Source organism: Tamandua tetradactyla, chromosome 10 (assembly GCF_023851605.1).
Source record: "Tamandua tetradactyla isolate mTamTet1 chromosome 10, mTamTet1.pri, whole genome shotgun sequence".
Taxonomy (NCBI): Eukaryota; Metazoa; Chordata; class Mammalia; order Pilosa; family Myrmecophagidae; genus Tamandua; species Tamandua tetradactyla.
In genome coordinates, this window is record NC_135336.1 from 20621656 (window position 1) to 20641475 (window position 19820).

The 19820-nt window shown below is 37.4% G+C and overlaps 1 protein-coding gene across 9 annotated transcripts in view; it reads right to left on the reverse strand.

Moving 5' to 3' along the window:
* The window catches only part of KALRN (kalirin RhoGEF kinase), a 758640-nt gene that overhangs the window by 268040 nt on the left and 470780 nt on the right, over positions 1–19820 (reverse strand). For all 9 annotated transcript variants that reach the window (XM_077118101.1, XM_077118100.1, XM_077118114.1 and 6 more), the window contains exons 22-27: positions 14660–14842; positions 13262–13380; positions 10009–10075; positions 9287–9396; positions 3674–3743; positions 1279–1368 (exon numbers count right to left, since the gene is read on the reverse strand). In XM_077118101.1, coding sequence (XP_076974216.1) covers positions 1279–1368; positions 3674–3743; positions 9287–9396; positions 10009–10075; positions 13262–13380; positions 14660–14842 — 639 coding nt within the window. The remainder of the gene's footprint in view (positions 1–1278; positions 1369–3673; positions 3744–9286; positions 9397–10008; positions 10076–13261; positions 13381–14659; positions 14843–19820) is intronic.

Genomic DNA, 19820 nt, shown 5'->3' on the forward strand with positions numbered 1-19820 from the left:
CTGACTTTCTCTCATTCAGGCATCATTCCTTCACTGACCAATAAGATGGTTGCAGAATCACTTCAGTCACAGCAATGCAAAGCTAGAAAGATGCTCAGAAAAGTTTTTTCTTGTTAATTTGATTATTGAATACAGGGACCTTGCTTAAATGTTTTTGTGTTCCTTGTGGTTCCTATAATGTTATCTTGTATATAGTAGACATTCAAATCTTTATAGAAGAAATAAAGGCAGGTAAGTAGAGATAGATTGACAGACAGATAAAAACTACATTTAAAAAGTTCTAAACTTCAAATTTCTGTTACTTCTGATATGCTGATCATAAGAGCTGTCTCCACTACAGTGTGTCTCTCAATGGACCCTCTTTATATGCTCAATTCCTCTCTCTTTTTTTTCATTTTTTGGGGCCTAAAGTGACCCATTTAATTCTATTCAATTTACAATCAATAGGCCACTCTTTGGGAATCAGTATTAAATAGAATTATACCACCATTTACAACAGGATTGTGTCTTCATTCAGAACCAAGGGATCTGACATAGCATATCAACACTCATTCTTCTCTTAGCTTCCATTACTGCAGAAGAGCTCAACCTTAGCTGCATGTCCCATTCAGTGGGAGAACTTTAAAAAAATCCCAAAACATAGGCAACACCCATTCCAAATACATCAGAATCTCATGTAGGACCCAGGAATTGTATTTTCAAAGATTCCTCTATTAATTCTAACATGCACCCAATGCTGACGAGAACTACATAAGAGTAACGATTCTCAGACTTAAGCAGGTACCAGAATCACCAGGAGGACTTGTTAAACTCCAATTTTGGGGCCCCAACCCCAGCAGTTTTGATATCTGAAGAGAGATCCTATAATCTGCATTTTTAACAAGTTCTTTGATGATGCTAATGCTCCTGGTCTTGGGACCACATTCTGAGAACCACTGCATTCAAGAGAGATGTATATAAGGTAGAAGTTAAACCAGTTAATCAGCAGCTGCATTATATTAGGGTGCCTCCAAACATGAGATTTATGGCTAGCCAGGATTGGTGTTGAATCATGGAAACAAATTTCAAAATCACAGCACTTAGATGGGCTGGGGTAAGACAGTAGATAAACACTGCTTTTGTTTTACTCCATTCTCTGTTCATGAGATACAGGTTTGGAGTGACCAGTAGAGAAAAGTGAGGAACAAAGGATAGGTAAACACCCATCAATCACCTCAAGGTAGAGAAAGCATTTCCATTGGTTCATCAATTGCTCAAGAATGGGAAAACACAGCTTACGTCAAAGAAGGTGCCTGCATGCTCCAGGATCAGCTGGTTGGAATCAGGTTTGTTTTTACAGTAGGTGACATACATCTGAAATTTGTCTGCCTAAAAAGACCAAAGACAATAAGAGATAAGCATCCATTAGTTGCCCTCTTCTGTCCGGTGTGCCTGGAGGGCCAAGCAAGGGCTGTAGAGTTAAATCCTCAAATACTGGTACCTATATTACCTGTGGCAAATGTTTCATGCTCATCTGATCATCCTCCCCTAACATACTTTGCGATGTGTTCTCCCTATTGGCTGGTGAATACAACTTGCAGAAGGTAAGCTTGTTTTAATATGAGCCTGTGCTAGAAAGAAAAAAGCCCAACTCACATAATCATAATAAATTCTGAAGCTGAATGGAATTTATTTAGAGGTTAACCTCTCTTTTGGATTACCTATCATTGTGTCCTCTTCTTGAAAAATGATAGCCTTTACTCTAAAAAGAAAACTTAAAGAATGAAAATGATGTATAAGCTCTGATGTAGATCTTGTGTTGCAAATGTCTCCACTTGCAGCGGATTGGAGGGCATACCAAGGGACTATGCCATCATCCCCAACTTCCCTTGGAGCAGGAGCTAAGCAATGATTTTTAATCAGATTGTTGCTGCAAGTCAAGAACTTTTTGGCTGGGTGAAAATTAATGTTTCTCTCAGGACTTCCTGGGTTAGTGCTACACACCTTTTCCATTGGGAAAGGTGTATATCATTTGGCCACAAGTAGTTTTCCCTTGGCAAATTGCTGCTCATATTGGTGCCTATAGAATATTCGAGATGTCCTCTAGAGAACAGTCCAAAAATGTGCTCATTACATCAAGTTTCATTTATGCCAGCACTGGTTTAAGTGCCTTTTATACTTTAATTCATTTAATCCTCATGAGACCCTTTTGCAATGAGTTCTATCATCATTCCATTTTACAGATGAGAAAACTTTAGCACAGATTGATTGACTTTCAACCCCCATGGTTAAAAAATGGTAGAGCTCAGGCAATCTGACTTCAGGCTCCGTGTTTTTTAACCACTGTTTTATGATACTTTATAAAGAACTTTTTCTACCTTTTACTTTAGCACTACACCCATATATTAAGATTATGAGACTTAAGAGAGTCACCTTGGGATAATTCTTGGCAAAAGGTTGATATTTCATACAATCACTAAAGGTTTTCTGAAATGAATTTTAAGGGCTATATACTACCTAGAAGGTATTCATCATTCCTAAGAGATGATAAACTATACTTGATTGTAAAGCAAATCCACAAATTGTATGAAACAAGATGGCCCTTTATTTAATGGTCAATCTTGCTTTTTCTATGGTGGCTGTGAAAGGGATCATAAATTATCAGAATTAATGTGAACTGTGCATGGGTAGAAGGTAGAAAATGTATTAGAACAAAATAAGATGGAAACATATGACTTCATGAAGAAAGGAGAGCATGTCAGGAAGCAAATATGAGGAACTCCTTAAAAGAACATTTTTCTGAGCATCAAATCTTGAGTGTGGGTCTGGCTGTGATATTATTTATTATGTGTCAGTGGATTTGTTCAACTTCCTAACCCATCTGAAATATTTCCATCTTTAAAACCTACAACATAAACATTGTAAAATATAATCACATCCATAGGGCTTTTGAGGGCATAAATTTTCTGAATCATGGTGATATTTTAAAAAATAATTAGTCCATTTCTAATGGAAATTATGATTATACAATTATTAAATATTATAACCCTTAACTCTGGGGAAAGATTTCCATGTTTAGTTTCACTTAGTTTTCTATATGGGCTTCCCTGGAGATCTTTACACTCATATTCATGAGTCCAAGCTCATAGTGTAGGGCAGAGATGCTAATGGAGAATATTTTAGTTGATTTAGCCCAATTACTTCACCCACAAAAATAACACCAATAAAGAGGATGACTAGACATTCATCTTGTAGGTCAGAATTGGGATGGATACTCAAGCAGTCCATTCTTCTTTATTAGGGAAGAAAATGTAGCCAAAGCTTAGGGGGCTTCTTAAATTTCTAATTCCCTAATCCAACTTCTGTAAAAAGAACCAGTAGATGGATCTGGTGCAGCTACTCTGCCAAGGGCGGAGGTCTGGTCCCACTCTTCTGATCCCATAATCTTAGAAAGTTCTTAGCTTAAGCTGGAGCTTAGACATGAGAGATGTGCAAGCTAAGAAGAACTCTGCTTCTCGGGGATGCATTGCTTCTCTTGGGCCCACTCACAGGCACTCTCTATAGATCCTGGCCCTGAAGTTAGACTGGCAGTTTCACCAATCCTCAGATGAGGCACCAAACAGATGGCATCTATGGAGCCATCTGCACTCCTGGAAAGCATGGAACAGTGGGAGAAATATTTCAGGTCATTTACCCAGGTAACAAAGCAGTGTCCCACATCCTCAGGCAGCTGCTCGTATTTCTCCAGCTCTTTGAGGAAGATGCTGCAAAGGAAAGAAAGGCTGAATCAGATACCTCTGTACAGAAGGACCCCTCAGAGCATTATGCCAAGACCAACACAACTGTAAACTCTCATTTATTTACACATGCTTGTTTCTCTGATCTCTATATGGTGAGGAGCAATTTTTAATACAATGAAATGAATTTCATTAAAAGTTATGTTGATTAATCCATGCCGCTTAAAATAATATTGTTTCCCTCAGGGGTTCACCATTCTCAGGTTTCAAATAAATAATGAAATATTATACTTGTATTGGCCTTTCATTTTATCAGGAACTATTAATCTATTTTTATTACTCAAGTAGTCAGAGTACATTAAAAAATTAAATATCAATATCAATAAAAGAACAAAATAAACTATCATCCATGATCCCAGAGATAAAGTGGAAAAAATTTGGGTCCTACACTATCCACCTTTTAATTCCAGGTCTCCTTCTTTCATAAGTAGTCAGTTTGTACTAAAAAATATATATTCAACTTACTGTTTTTATAATGCAGACATCATTAAGGACATTTAAAGGGGAAAATCACAATATATTCCAAAGCTGAACTAAGTTACTACTGAATTATTTGGCAGTGCAGACATCTGTGCCATTGTTCTTCTCTGTGTCAGTAACGAACAAAGAATCCACTACACTGGCTTCAAGCTCATATGTTGACTGGAGAGCTGGTTTGGATGACTCTAATAAGCCAACAATATTACAATGGAATTTGCTTTTCAAAAACAGCACAACATTTTTCAAATAAAGAAATGATGGTGAGGTTGTAGGGAAATATACTGGTGGAAAATGCTAAATTGTGTAATCCCTACAAAGGGCAATTTGATAATATCAATCAAAGTCACAAACATATTCAACTTTTGACTCTGCAATTTTAATTCTGGAAAATTTCCTATAATTGTAGCCACACATGTATAAGAATATTCATTGTGGTACTGTATATAACAGAAAAAGATGGTCTATAGAGGACAGAGTTTTTAAACTATGGTACCTCTACAGAACTGTTAAAAAAACAACAACAACAAAGCTTTCTGCTTTTTGATATGGTAAATCTCTAGGACAGGATATTAAGTGAAAAGATCAAGGTGCAGAAGAGTGTACATATTATACTATCTTTTCTGTAAGTAGGGAATATATATTTTTATTTCTAACCCAAGAAACTAATAAAAGTAATTACTATAGGGAACCAGGTAAAGGAACAGGGCAGATGAAGATAATGGTGTAGTATACTTTTCTTTGTCACTTTGATTTTAAAATCATTCAAATGTATTACTTTCAAAAATTAAACTGAAAGACATAAAGTAATTCTGACTCATTCCACTACTTACCTCAACCATTGGTAAAAAATAATTTTTTTTTTTTTTTTTACTTTTCCACCTGGTTCCTCTTATCCAAGTTTTCTCTAAGTATCTTATAATTACAACTGCTTATATTGTAATTGTTTTCCTTTCCAATGATATCAAAAGATGTTTTATTTAAAAAAATTTAAATGTGTAATTAAAAATACTTTAAAAGTCATACTTGGAGAGCCAAAATGCTAACAATTAATAGTTGAATCATAGACAATTTTTCTTTTTATTCATCTACTATTTAAAAATTTTCTATAATAAATGAGCATTACTTTAGTGATAAGAAAAAAGTCATTTAAACAAATTTTTGAGACTCCTTCCAGTACCCAATTGGTGATAATTACCTTTCCCCTAAACAGTGAATTTTAGAGTATCCTGAGTAATTATAATGTGATTTTGGCTTTACAAATGCAAATACCTAGTGCTCAAGGGCAATAAATTATAATAATTTACTGCTACTTTCAAAAAGGTTGTAAGGCACGCTGTATTTAATATGACTTCTAAAATGAAAATAGGAAAAATATTATACAATGCTAAAATTGAGGATCAAGCTTTGCTCAAAGCCAAAAGGGAAACATAATTTCTCACTGCAAAGAGAAGCAACCTGGCTCATTACTGTATATATGCATACATATCCATACGTATACCTATAGCCATATTGTATTTACATATGTATATATAATTTATTCTTTCTGTAACTGAATACCAGAGACATTTATTACATGGCTCTTTTTCACAAAGAATACAGGAAATATACATATTGTATAATACCTGTAGAAGTAGATCTTTAAAAGATTTTGAGACATTCTTCATGTGGTTAGTTGTGATATGGGCCTTCAAATCTCAACAAAAACATGGAATGGAAGTCCAGCCCTGAGCTATGATGAACTGAACAGGGCCCAAGGGAGGAGCATGGAAAGGTTTAACAAGTTGGGGAAGAGAATCTGATGAGCAATTCTAGGAAAAGAAGTGGTGAAAGAAAATGAAGTGTTTTAAAGAAGCAGAGCTATGAAGACCTAAGAGGAAGAGAGGAAGAGGGAGAATTTGAACAAGAGGGAAAGGGGAAAAAGGGGGAGAATCTAGTACCTATGATAAGTGTTCTCAGCTAGTAAAAAATCTCCACTTTCCCACTCTTAGAATCTTTTCATTCACATGTGCATTATTATTCTGACTTAGTTTCCTAAACTCTGACTCCCGTGATATATAGGTCCTTTGCCATTAAGGTTGGTCAGAGAAATGATAAAATAGTCTGGAGATGACATTCCACACAGGCTATAAATTATATATATATATATATATATATATATTTTTTAGAAGTTGCAAGGATGGCCAGGATGACTCAGGAAAGTTTCTGTCTTTTCTTGTTGCATGCCCCAAGGTCAATGACCCATTCACTTGAGATTAATTTTAAGTAAACAGTGGTAATTACATCCAAAAAAATCAGTAACTGATCCAGATGCTTAAGACAGTGCTGCAATTTCATAGTAGAGATCCTGGCAATTTAAATAGAGTAACACCCTGCCTTTTTGGGATATAGTGACTACCAGAAACCTATGGGAAGATGTTCAATTTGAAAATTATCAAGAAACCAAAGATCTATGAATTAATAAACTAAATGCACAGAATATTATTGTGGTATGGGATATATGAGTTTTGTTCTTTTTTCTTTTTATTTCTTTTTCTGGAGTGATGCAAATGTTTCATCATTTTTGTTCTTTCCTGTGAGGTCTTACTTTATGGTGCTGGTATCACACTATTTGCTTAAATTCTTCATTCTTATTTACTGCTTCTGAATTGCTATGGGCTTAGAAACCACATAACCAAAATGTAAAGTAGCTTAAGGGAGGACAGAAAGGTACTTTTATGGAAAGAAAACAACTCGATCTTTGTGACATCTTTACTGTTGCTCAGAGATTAGTTTTTATATTTGGATTGTTTCTTTACAATGCTCTAAAGAGGTCAAATTCGTGGTGTACCCATGTTCTTTTTTTTTCACATGGGCAGGCACCAGGTCTCCAGCATGTCGCACCGCCCCCATGTTCTTGATAGTTGAATTTGCTCCTCTATTTTTAGAATGTAGCATTTTAAATGAGTTTTTTTAATTTGTTCCTTTAGGGGCTTTTTAGATCTATGTTTTGTAACTGGTAGACACATTTTCAGCTATTTAATAAAGCTACAAAACAATTTTTACTATGGCAACTAGAGTTACATCATGAAACAAGAATGAGACATTGTAATTCTAGATACTTTGTTACAACTAGTTGATCTGGAAATTAATATTTTTTTCCAGTTAGACACTGAATTGGTAAAAGTAGGGCCCATAGAAAATACACATTGTGATCTCTAGATTTCCCATTCTTAAACAGCCAGATTTGATAATAATTTGGGGAAAGACAGATTTATTGACTAAATCTCAGAGACCATAATTCAGAAAGGTAAAGTAACAGGGGCTTACCCTTTATTAGTCCTATGTCTTCTCAGATATTCTGGTAAACATGAGGTGACACTGAGCTAGGGTCAGATGATGAAATTTGGGGTTAATGGACAAGGGTGCTTTTATTGGGATCTTAATTGATGATAGCCACAAAGAGAGAATATTTCTGAACATCTGGAGATTATCAGACAAACCAAGTGAGAAGTGTCAGGAAAATTTGTAATTAAAAAAATAAAAGACTGGAAACTTTCATTAAGTATTCCAAAAATTTAGAAGGTTATTCTACCCTCCTCCCCTCTTGCCTCAAAGCTTACCTCTTTAATGATCTTACAGGGTTAACATGTCATGGGAGCTATATATTTTATGTTTTCTTTAAGCTGATACCATTTGATAGTAAAGGATTAATTATCAGGGGTTGAATAGAGAGGAATGACTCTCCACCTTTATTTAGATTTTTTAGAACCCAGGATCCTTTTAAACTCAGTTTTTGCTTGCTTCTTAGTCATTCTCAGCAAGGGCGATGCTGAGGTCTCAGTTTCTAGAGCTGGCCTATCCAATATTCAGCCACTAGTCATTTGCAGCTATTTAAATTTATTACAATAAAATAAAATAAAAACTCACTTCTTTTGTTGCACTAACTATTGACACAAGTGATCAATAGTCACGTGTGTCTAGTGGCTACCATATTAATCAAAAGATATAGAGCTTTTCTATCATTGCAGAAAGTTCTATTGATCAGAGCTGTTCTAGAGTCTTGCCTCAAGGTAGCTGCTATAGCTGTACGCATGGCCTCCTCAGGAATTCTTGAAGTTGGTTGTTTAATCTCAAGCATGTTTACTTAACTCAGTGAAAGCCTTGACAAGCTAGATCCTAGGACTTCCTCTAAATTGCACCCTAAAACATTGAACTTCTACTTTTCAGCCACTTCTCTGCAGCAGGGTCCTGAGAGAACTCTAGGATTTTAACCAATATTATTGATTGTACCTTAAGATTCCCCCTATTTGTATTTTGGAAAACGAGTTATTTCCATTAGTTGCTTCTGCAACTAATCACCCCAGTGTTCTTATTAATATTCTATTAATTACTTGACAATGGAACATGTTGTCTTGTTTGTTGTAAAAGAGATTCTTAAATCAAGTTGGAAGCTGGAAAAAGTGAGTTGTAATGTTTTATGATTCTATAATTCTACTATGTCAACAAAACGTAGAGGGTTGATTGTTGTTCTTCTTATAAGCTGTCAAGAACTTGGTTCTACTGGGTGTCTTATTATGTATACATTTATGCATATATGTATGTACGTTTGCTTTGGTTGGGGGTTCAATATTTAGGTTGAAAGAAAACCTCAATGGAATTGAAACCCAAAGCCCTCAAGGTAGAATGGTCAACCTCAGATAAATTCTAATATCAGAATTTCCCCCAAGTTTTAATGTGGGGAAGCTACTTCTATTTCCTCAAAGCCCAGTAACTATTTGGACTGGGGAGATGAGGATGTCATCAGGCGACTGGGAGGATGAGGAAAATGACGGATGGAACACTACTGAGTTCTTGGCTTCCCTCTCCACTAGAAATGTGAGATACTTGTGGGAAAAGGGGGCCAGGGAAAAAAAGTCTGACAGCAACTGGCTTAGACAATGTACTTTACCAAGTACGATTTACTAGTTAGCTTTGATCCATTTGTTGGGAACCCCTGGGTTCTGATATTTATGGCCCTAACTGAGTTCTGCTGAAACCCTCCACCAACTTACTTGTTATGAAAATCGTAGATCTCCTGGATGTTGCCAAAGATGATATGCTCTTTATTAAGGATCCCAGGGGGGATCTCCTCCACACCACTGGTCATTTCCCACAGGTAGGTCTGTAGGACAGTAACAGATTCATCACTGGCAAGTTCTGCTACATAGGGTAATGATAAAATAAATAAGCCTCCAAACTTGTGGGGCAGTATGCAAACTGTGACTGAGTATAGAATTATAAAAGTGAGATGTTAAACAGCAGAACGAAAGGAAATAAAACCTGAAAGTTCCAGTATCTTAACTGTTACTTGGGAAACTAACATCTGGAACTCTAGAAGAGCATAAATGCCACACTGCTTCTTGTTATCTATTAAATGTATATGTGTTTGTGTGTTAGGGGGTAGGGGTCGATAGATCTTCAGATCTAATTTAAGTTCAAAGATTGTGTCATCATTTTTATTTTGAATTGAAATTTTATTCAATTCAAAATAAAATATATTTTGGCTCTATGTATAACTAGTTTGGGAAGAATCTAAACTTTCTTTTCAAAAGTACTTTAAGCTCCCATGCCATCATTGTTGACTCACGAAGAAAGATTTTCTCTGGATGGCTTTTCTCTTTGTTACTTTCTGGTAAAAGACAGAAATCATTGAGCTCTTCTCAAGGATGGGACTCTGCTCAAGAATGCTGTTTTTTTTCTGATACAGCTGGGAACTGATTATTGCAAGACTTACCTCCAAGCACTCATGTAAGTCCCTTACATAAGCTTTTTCTGTCTGGAGCAGTTCAGCCATAATGAATCTACAAGGAAACAAATGGGCTTTTAGTTGGTTACAGACATAATATCTACCTTCCTTAAAATTTTACTTTTCTTATCCAAGCATTTCTGACATTCTTAAATCGCCTATTAATCTACTTTATCAACATATTTCTTTTCTTCAAAATTCCTTCCCTCTCAGTATCATCCTATGATTCCCTCTTGCTTTGATTATTTGCTCTGTATCCCTCCAGCATGTTTCTGTTCATCTAGTTCCATATTTCTCTTTTCTGTCACAGTTCTAAATTTTGTGGTCCTGCATTGATCTGCTTGTGTTCTCAGTTGCATGGGTATATGCAAATGCACACAAGCAGGCAGAACCATTCACATTCTATCTCACCAATTTGACAGTTCAACTCTCAGCTTCCACATTTTTCTCATAGCTCCCAGAATGATGATTTCTGTTCAACAGAGTTGTTTGACTTATGCCAAAAGAGTTCTTGATATCATAAGTTAAACCAGGTTCAAAAGCAGGAATAGATGCCCAGGAGACACCCAAGATCAGAGTTCAGCAAAATTTTTCTGTAAAAGGGCCAAGCCAAATAGCAAATATTTGTGAGCTATTTGGTCTCTGTCACAACTATTCTACTTTGCCACGGCAATATTGCATTAAAAGCAACCACAGACAATATGTAAACAAATGAGCATGGCTGTGTTCCAATGAAACTATTTCTGGATGCTGAAACTTGAATTTTATATAATCTTCATGTGTTAAGAAATATTCTTTTAATTTTCTTCAATCATTTAGAAACATAAAAAGACATTTAGTTAGTAGATCCTACAAAAGCAGGTTGTGAGTCAGATTTGGCCTGTGGGCTGTACACTTAGACACTATTCATAATGGAATTTGTTTACATCACTAACTGATGTGTATGAAGCTGAAGGTGAGATAGTAATTATAGTATGAGTTAACAGTATAAAGCGGCTACTCTCCAATCTCCTACAAAGAGACTGTGCAATGCATCTGTGAGGAGAGGTTTTCCTTCTTCCTTGGGCCTCTAAATACTCTAATGTACTTAGGGAGTTGTGAAATTTATGGTGCATGACTCTGTAATTATCTACTTCATTTCAGTAAAATAAACCGCACAGAGCTGCTTCACCTTAGGACACACTATTTTTTTTCCCAGCAGTATCCAAAAAGAGTATGTCAAAATAGTTTCATAAAGCCCCTGAGAGAGGCCTGGATCTGTGTGACTATGTAATTCCACCATAAAAAAAAAGCACAGTGAAAAGTAAATTGTTTGTAAGGCTGAAATGGTTCATTGTTCCCATTTCTTGATTAGTGTGAGATGTGGGTAAAAACTACCAACCCACTAAGCAAGCAAACAAATAAAGGAACAGTACAGGCCTTTCTGAAACTGGAGCTGAGATGCTTAGAGAATAGTGAGAACAGAGCAGGACCCTAATGATAAAGTAGCCTCAACTCTCTCAATGGATTCTGACACCTGTCCATTCTACTGTTCTGAGAAAAGAAACAGCGAAATCTTATAAAACTCTCAAGTAATTCCAGATTCTTCTAAGATATTTCAATTCTAGCATTAACTCCTCTCTTCTTCCCAATTCTTTTCTGTCTTATTTCTTCATGGGCTCTATTGATGACTCAGTGTTAAGTTTAAGTGGTAGCATTACATCCTGTACTCTCTACAATTCTTAAAGGTACATTTCTAAGTACAAACAATTGATTGCTCTGATTCTTCTAGCCAAACCAGGCCATCAACACAAATCTTCTTAAATAATGATTTAGTTAAAGAGATGTGCTCAGGAATCATTTGAATAAGTAGAAAGTGAATCAGCATAGAAAAGAACTCTAGGAGTTCAGAAAAGGGAGGACCCATGACAGCAGAGGTTGTAGATAAAGGATTCATAAGGGCACACGATATGAGCCATAAAACCAAATGGAAATAAAAATAAAAGGGAAGAGAAGAGAAGAGAAAAGAAAGGTAAGAAAAGGGGAAAAAGAAAGAGAAAGGGAAGGATAAGAAAAGGAAAGGAAGAAATAGAGGGGAAAGGAAGAAATAAAAAGGGAAATAAAGGGAAGGGAAGAAAAAAGAACAAACAAAAGGGAGATAATTTCAAGTCAAGAGAATTGCCTGGGCAATGGCATACCACTTTTATTCTTAGACCTGAAAGAAGTTAATGAAAGTGATCTGACCAAAACGTGCCATTTGAATGGGAAATTACTTTAAAATAAGATTGGCTTGTGTGAGATCAAATGATAGTGTGCCAAGGAGTCCGATGTTCATCCTGGGGTAAGTATGACCTCATTTAAAATTTGGAGCAGGTAAGAGATATATTGGAAATGAATTATAGTATATCTAGAGGTGAACAGTCAGAGCTGTGTTTGAATTCTGGCACCATTACTTACTATCTGTGTGGTTTGAGGCAAGTTGCTAAGCTTTTCTAAGTCTCATTTCTCATCTATAAAATGAGAATAATATAGGTACCCTATAGAATTGATGGGAAGATAAAATGAAAAAAAATGTGAGACACTTTATATGTTTAGCACATAAAAAAACATTTGGGAGGTGTTGGTAAGAACAGTATTGGTATTAGCAACAATAAAATTGTACTTTAAAAAGGTAAACTTTGTAACTTTGTACAGGTGAACTGAACAGGAACTAGAGCAGGAAGGCTAGGAGAAATTTTTGAAATAATTCAGATATTTGGTAATGAGGGCCAGAAATAAGCAATAGAGGGAATGGGGAAAAATGGCAGATATGAGAGAAACTTTTAAGAGAGAATTTACAAGAATTGGTGACTGATTTGACAACGGGATGAATGGATAAGTTAAAGTTTATTCCACAACTTGGGAAACTAGAACGACAGTGACATTACTGATGGGAATTAGGAAATCAGAAGGTAGAACTAAAAGGAAAAAATATTTGGTTTGGTCCAGGTTGTTTTTTGGGGGGGGGTTGAGTTTGAGATTGTGATGGGAAGCTGATGATCTCTGGGAGGTTACAGACACAAAGAGATCTCAGGTAAAGGACACAACGGAAGGGACTTAAATGTTTCAGAGTGGCTCCATCTGCTCCACAGCAGCATCTGTCCATTCTGACTTCTGTAGGCGGTCATGAGGACACGATAAGCTGTCTAAAGGGACAGGTGGCAGTGAAAGTCAAACAGTCAGGAGGAGTCTGCGAGTCGGGGCAGAAGCAACCAACACATACTCTTTCTTCCGGGCTGATTTCCGCTTCTCTTCGTTGACTTCGTGGTTGGCATCCCGCAGCTTCACCTCACGGTCTGAAAGGCTTGCTGGGATAATGTCCAGCTCCAGGTCCTTGTTATCCTACAGACAGAGGGGTCATAAAGGTCACCTTAGGGATGCCCTGGGAGAGCAACTCAGCAGAGTTGGGGAAGGCTGATAAGGGGGGGGAAACAGAGCAAAGATAAAATGGAGAAGGCTAAGAAGATGGGTGCAACCCTACAAAATGCCACCCACAAGCCCTTTTGTATGGGACAAATTTTCTTCTCAAATAAGAAAAACACAAACAAAAGAAAAACCAAAAAAAAATAAATAAATAAGAAAAACATGTAAAATACTAGGGCCAGATGTTCAAGGCTAATATCCACAGCAAGAAAAAACAATGAGCACGTTCAATAATTACGTGGGTACTTTCCCAGGGTCTCCTATGTCGATTAAATCTAACTACACACACACATATTTGTCCAAGATTGACTGTTAACTAATAAAGTAGAAGTCAAACAGAAAGACAGAAAATTTCAATTGTCAAAGAGAAATAAGGCAAATATTTCTATTTAAAAAAGAAATTTCCCTTGGAAATAGAAAGCTAAATGATAGAAAAATCATCCCTGCTCATTTCAATCATCATTTGGTCTTTATATAGTATGAAAAACTCACAGATTAAAGCTGGGGTGGGGGAAGGGGAGCGGATGTAGCTGCCTTAACTTTTAGTGGTCTGACCATCCCCTCTTGTGCTGATCTGCTTCAGATCATGAGCCTAGTTAAAGATTTAAGAATTAGAAATTCTAGCATTAAATTGCCAGGCTGCACTTAGCTCCTAATTCATAGGTTACTGACCCCTATTACAAAGAAAAGATTAAAAGTCAGTCTTGCCTTGCATCTTGGCAAATGGTACCTCTTTTTGGGTTGAAACGTCAAATAGTCTTTGTCAAATAGCACAAATTGCATCCCTTATCCTAGAAAGAGCACTACTACACATATTTGGGCCTAATCATTTGCTGATTAACATAACTGGGTAGAACATCGTACTGATGAAGCCAAGATAAAGAGTTTAGTCCTCAAGGGCAACAGCTTTGCACAGAGGAAAACTCAGTTCTGTAGCCACAGGCCCCACCTCCCATCAGCCATTTATACTACAGGGATAACCCTAGTGACAGGGTGCTGGAGGTGAATGGCTCAGCAAGACTATTCCCCTCCACCAGAAAACCACACAAGGCAAGTGCTTTAGTGGTCAACAGACAGAGGGACTGCTCTGGAAAAGTTGGGCAGGAACCAGGCACAGAGAGTGTTTTCTGATGGGGAGGGCAGTGGTGCTGAGGAGGTAAGAAGGGCACAGGTCAGCTGGGCAAGACACCACACATACCTCTGTGTTAACTCCTAGGGCTTTCTCCAGAGAGTACCGGTACTTCCCCATCCTCAGTGAGAAGTCTCTGTAGTGCTTATCCACCGTGGTCACCCATTTTCTGATTTCTGTGGCATGGATATGACCTTTTTCCACAAAGCTATCAGCCAGCTGAATCAGAAGTTTGACCTTCTCCTTTGTTTGCTGTCCCAAAAGACAGTCTTAAGTTACTGATTACATCTATTCTCATGTCCTTCATCCCAAGCCCCCTTTCCCTTTCCCAGCAGTCATAGATGTCTCATGGCCAGACTGCCTAGGTTTGTACCCCGGCTCTATCACTTACTAACTGGGAGATCTTGAACAAATTACACAAACTCTCTGTGTCTCAGTTCCTTCATCTGCAAAGTTGGGATTATAACAGTACCTACGGCACAGAGTTGTGGGCATTAAATGGATTCAGAAGGTAGAATGCTTACAACAGTGGCTAGGATACAGTAAGTAATCAATAAACGTTAGCCACTATTATTATTACTTCTACTATTATTGATATGATGCAAATAAGAATCTTTTACATCCATTTTGTACTTCAACAAAATACAGAATATGCTAATGTTACATCTTTGGCTCATCTGAGGCTTCAATCTACCCTATAACACAGATGGAATGAGGTGGTAAGAGTCTTTTTCAATCAGAAAAGAAAACTGAGGCTAAGTTAGAGAGGCTTAGGGCATGTCCACATTCATACTTCCAATAAGGGGCAGAGTGGGTTTGCCTCTATTCGTTAGTTTCCAGTTCTTTCCCTTCATTGTACCGGCCTGAGGGCAAGTTTCCTAAACATCATGTAAACTGGCATACGTCAAGATATAAAGAAATTCAGATTTAAGAGTAAATGCTGGCTCTTTCACAACCAAGATTTTATCTTTAGTTTCCATCAGAGAGAGGGAGAAAAGGGTTAATGAAAGTAGGATCTATTACAGGGCTAACTAAGATGGAATGCTGACGTGCATTGGGCTAATTTTATTTCTAGCAACAGTTGGCTCAACACCTACTCTGTCCACAGCACTGTGCATAGGCTGTGGGGACAGGCTTGGGGAGTACACAGAAGAAAAGATAGCTCATTTCCCCAAATGGACTATAATCTCTAGAAGGGACAAGATTTTCACAAAGAACGGTTAAATAATTCCAGGTATTATGTAATTGAGCATCAAAATGAGAAGTATATATAGTTAACATTGCAGGAATTTTAAGAAGGAAAAGAAATGAAGGTGGGCCGGCATGGACAGAAAAAGTTTCACAGAGGAGGTGAAAATTAAGTTAGGTGAGATAAGGGGGGAAAAAGGGTCTCTAAACCAGAAAACTCTTGCTCATCTTTGGATTTTGAAATCCTAACATCTATCAGACAAACCTGATGAATAATTTTAAGGGGAAGGAAAGAATATTTAATACTATTCTAAAAAGCAAAGCTGTCTTTTGACCTGGAGAAAGGTAGGTCCAATGTTTGGGCCATGCCTACTCTCTAGATAACTGAGGGGAATTGAGGAGGGAAATCACTAGCCACCACTCTCGCCTTCCCAGGCTCATTTAAAGTTCCTCTCCTGAGATACCTCGCAGCAGAGGAGGAGGGGGTTGAGACTCAGAGGCTCCAGTTCTTGGACAGTTCACTCGACACACCCAAGCCTCCTGCATCTACGATAGTGGGCTGATGACAAGGCTGGGAGACGAGGAGCCAGAAGAGCTTTGGTGTGAAGGGAAGAAGATGGGTTTGATGACAAGAGAAACAGCTCCCCAGCCACGAATCAGTTTAATTAATGGAAAAGGCAAAAAAGAGTAGCACTGGGAATAAGTTAAAGAAAGACACCTGTATAGTCAGCCTAAGAACTTCTATTTTATTGCATTTAGGTTTTTTTCTTGAAAAGTTTTTCTTAAGTGTGCTATATACTTAAAACAGTAATTTTTTAGTTATAATAAAGAAATTTTTTTTTATAAAAAAGGCTTGGAAATGCACATTTATTCTTTGCTCTTAGAAAGGTGACTTCAGCCTGTGAAATGGTTTTTTTACTGTAAACTGGTGGCCATAATCCCAAAGGGGCAGCCCAGTAGGGGAAATTATATTCTGAATCATCAAAACTGTGATTATAGAGTCAACAAGAATGGTTTGTAACCAAGAATATTCCAGGTTTGTATGGAGACTGGGGAAGCAAATACAGTGAAAGGAGCAGTGCAGACAAGCTCATCCTCATGTACCCCACAAACCTCTGCAGCAGCAGCCCATCCCCACTGTTCTCCATGCCCCTATATCCAGCCAATGTCCCACTGCTCTCCATGCCCCTATATCCAGAGCCCCTGTCCCCACCACTCTCCATGCCCCTATATCCAGCCTCTGTCCCCACTGCTCTCCATGCCCCTATGTCCCTAGCATGTTGAACTTCACATGCCCCTCCTGCCTTGATGGGCAGCTCCTATTCATCCACCAACTCTCAGTCCAGCATCCCTCTTTCATCTCCTTTCTTCCCCATGAAACAAGAGTGATGCCCTTCCCAGTGTTCCTACCAAACCACATATATACCTTTATTTTATTATGTGTCACATCGAGTTATTTATGTAGCTCCTTCATTAGACAATGATTCCTAAAAGATAAGTGTCATATTTTATTCATTTGTATATCTCCAGTATCTAGCAAAGAGTAGGAATAAACATTTAATGGATGAATGAATGAATATATCTTATGTTTGGAGGTAACTGAAGCTAGACCACTAAGAATTGAAGATTTATATTGCAAAGGAGTAGACAGATGATAAATTTGGCCCAGAAACTGAACAGGTTCACTATGAACCAGCCATGCCCATGGTCTCTACTGAGAGCATTCTGAAATGGCTTCCTACATATGGCTGGCTATGGTGACAGCATGTGACCTGACACGGGTAAGGCCACAGGTGATGAGATGTATGGTAAAAACCTGATCTATGAGGGCAGACCATCACTATGCGGTCAGCGACTTCTGAAGCATCTTGGCCTAAAAGCGCTGTCCAAATAGGGAAAGTGGCAATGCGATGGGATGGTTGGCTATGGTGACAGCATGTGACCTGACACAGGTAAGGCCACAGGTGATGAGATGTGTGGTAAAAACCTGATCTACGAGGGCAGACCATCACTATGCGGTCAGTGACTTCTGAGGCATCTTGGCCTAAAAGCGCTGTCCGAATAGGGAAAGTGGCAATGCGATGGGTCAATTGAGGTTGTTTCTCTTGGGATTTGAAGTGCAGTGGCAGGAAATTGCATAGTTGGGTACAGAGTAGAAATGAAAACACAGAATGCAGAGAGGAGAAGAAAAAAGAAGATGAATCATAGTAATGGTGGAATACCACAAAGATTCTTGATTCCCTGCTCTGAGGACAGCCAGACAATGTGGCTGCTAGAACTGCTCCTGGTCTTGGGTGATACGCCAATCCTCATTTCCGAGGTGGGACTGCGTCACATTTCTTATTCTCCCCATAACACTGAATCATTCAGCCTTTCATGGGTATGTGGGAGGTTGGCCACATAGTTGGAATTTCTATTTTCTTTATTTCTACAAATAGTCATACCATATCCTCTTCCCATCAAAATGTAAACCAGTTTAAAACTCAGATCTTGCCACCAAAAGAGAGCAACTTATATGGACTGATAGGGTGGGGGGTTAGACTATAGAAATTCTTTAATGTTAGGTTCAGAAATATAGGCATATATGGACAAAAGTAGTCCTGAAGGAATCTAATTCAACTGGGCCTGGAATTTAGAAGTCATATCTTCCCTAATGTATGTTCTGCACTTTCCATTTTGATTTCTGTTCTATCCACTGGAAAAACAGAGGTAAAGGAAGGGTTCAGTGGCTTTATCGTTTCTTACTTTTTGTCTATCTCTCTTTTAAAAACCAGTTAATAGTATACCATTTTCCCTCATCAACTATTGCATGATTTACCATCTTGATGTCATTAGCACAGGTTTATTGAGATATTACTTCATATTAAATTTACAGGGAGATAGTTTGTCATTATATATGAAGAATTAAACCTTTCAAAAATTTCTAACATATGTGAGCTGCATTCCTCTTAAGAGTCTCAAAAAACAGTATATGCCCATCTTTTATCTGAACTTTTTTATATTCTACTTTTCTCAGTTGGAACACACATCTGATAATCCCAGTATTCCTTTTCCTAGCTATCTGAATTCCAAGAAGATATTACTTATTTCAGCTAAGGCTCAACTCACTTTTATCACCACTTCATTCTTTTTAGTTCAGAAGAATTAAGTCATTTATCTCATTACTTCTTTCACTTTTAGAGATAAATTTATCAGTTAAAAAAATGTTTTCTTAACATCATTAGTCATTAGGGAATGCAAATCAAATCTCTTCACACCCACTAGCATAGTTATAATAAAAAAGACAGACAATAACAAGTGTTGTGAGGATGTAGAGAAATTGGAACACTCATACATTGTTGATGGGAGCGTAAAATGGTTTAGCCACTGTGGAAAATACTTTGGAGGTGCCTCAAAAAATTAAATATAGAGATCTTGTATGACCCAGCCCTTTCTCTCCTAGGTATATATCTAAGAGAACCGAAAACATATATTCACACCAAAACTTGTAAGCAAATGTTCATAGAAATATTATTATTCATAATAACGCCAAACTGGAAACAATCCACATACTCACCAACTGCTGAACTAATAAACAAAATGAGATACATCCATATAATGGGAATATTATTCAACCATAAAAAGGAATGAAATACTGATACATGCTATAATGCAGGTAAATCTTTAAACATGATAAGTGAAAGAAGCCAGTTACAAATGGTCACATATTACATTACTCAATTTATATGGAATGTCCATAGCAAGTAATCCATAGAGACAGAAATTATATTAGCAGTTGCCAGGGGTTGGGGGAAGATGGAAACGGGGAGAGACTACTATCGGTTATAGGGTTTTTTTTGGGGGGGGTGATAAGAATGTTTTGGAACTAGATAGTGGAGAATGTCTCATAAACTTGGGACTATATTAAAAATCACTGAACTGCAAAAAACAAAAGCCAGACAAAAGATTCCAAAAACAAAAAAAATATTTTCTTTCAGAAGAAATGGAGTTGCTCCAGATGTCAAGGTGATTAAGGTCTTATCACCTTACCCCTTATAAATTC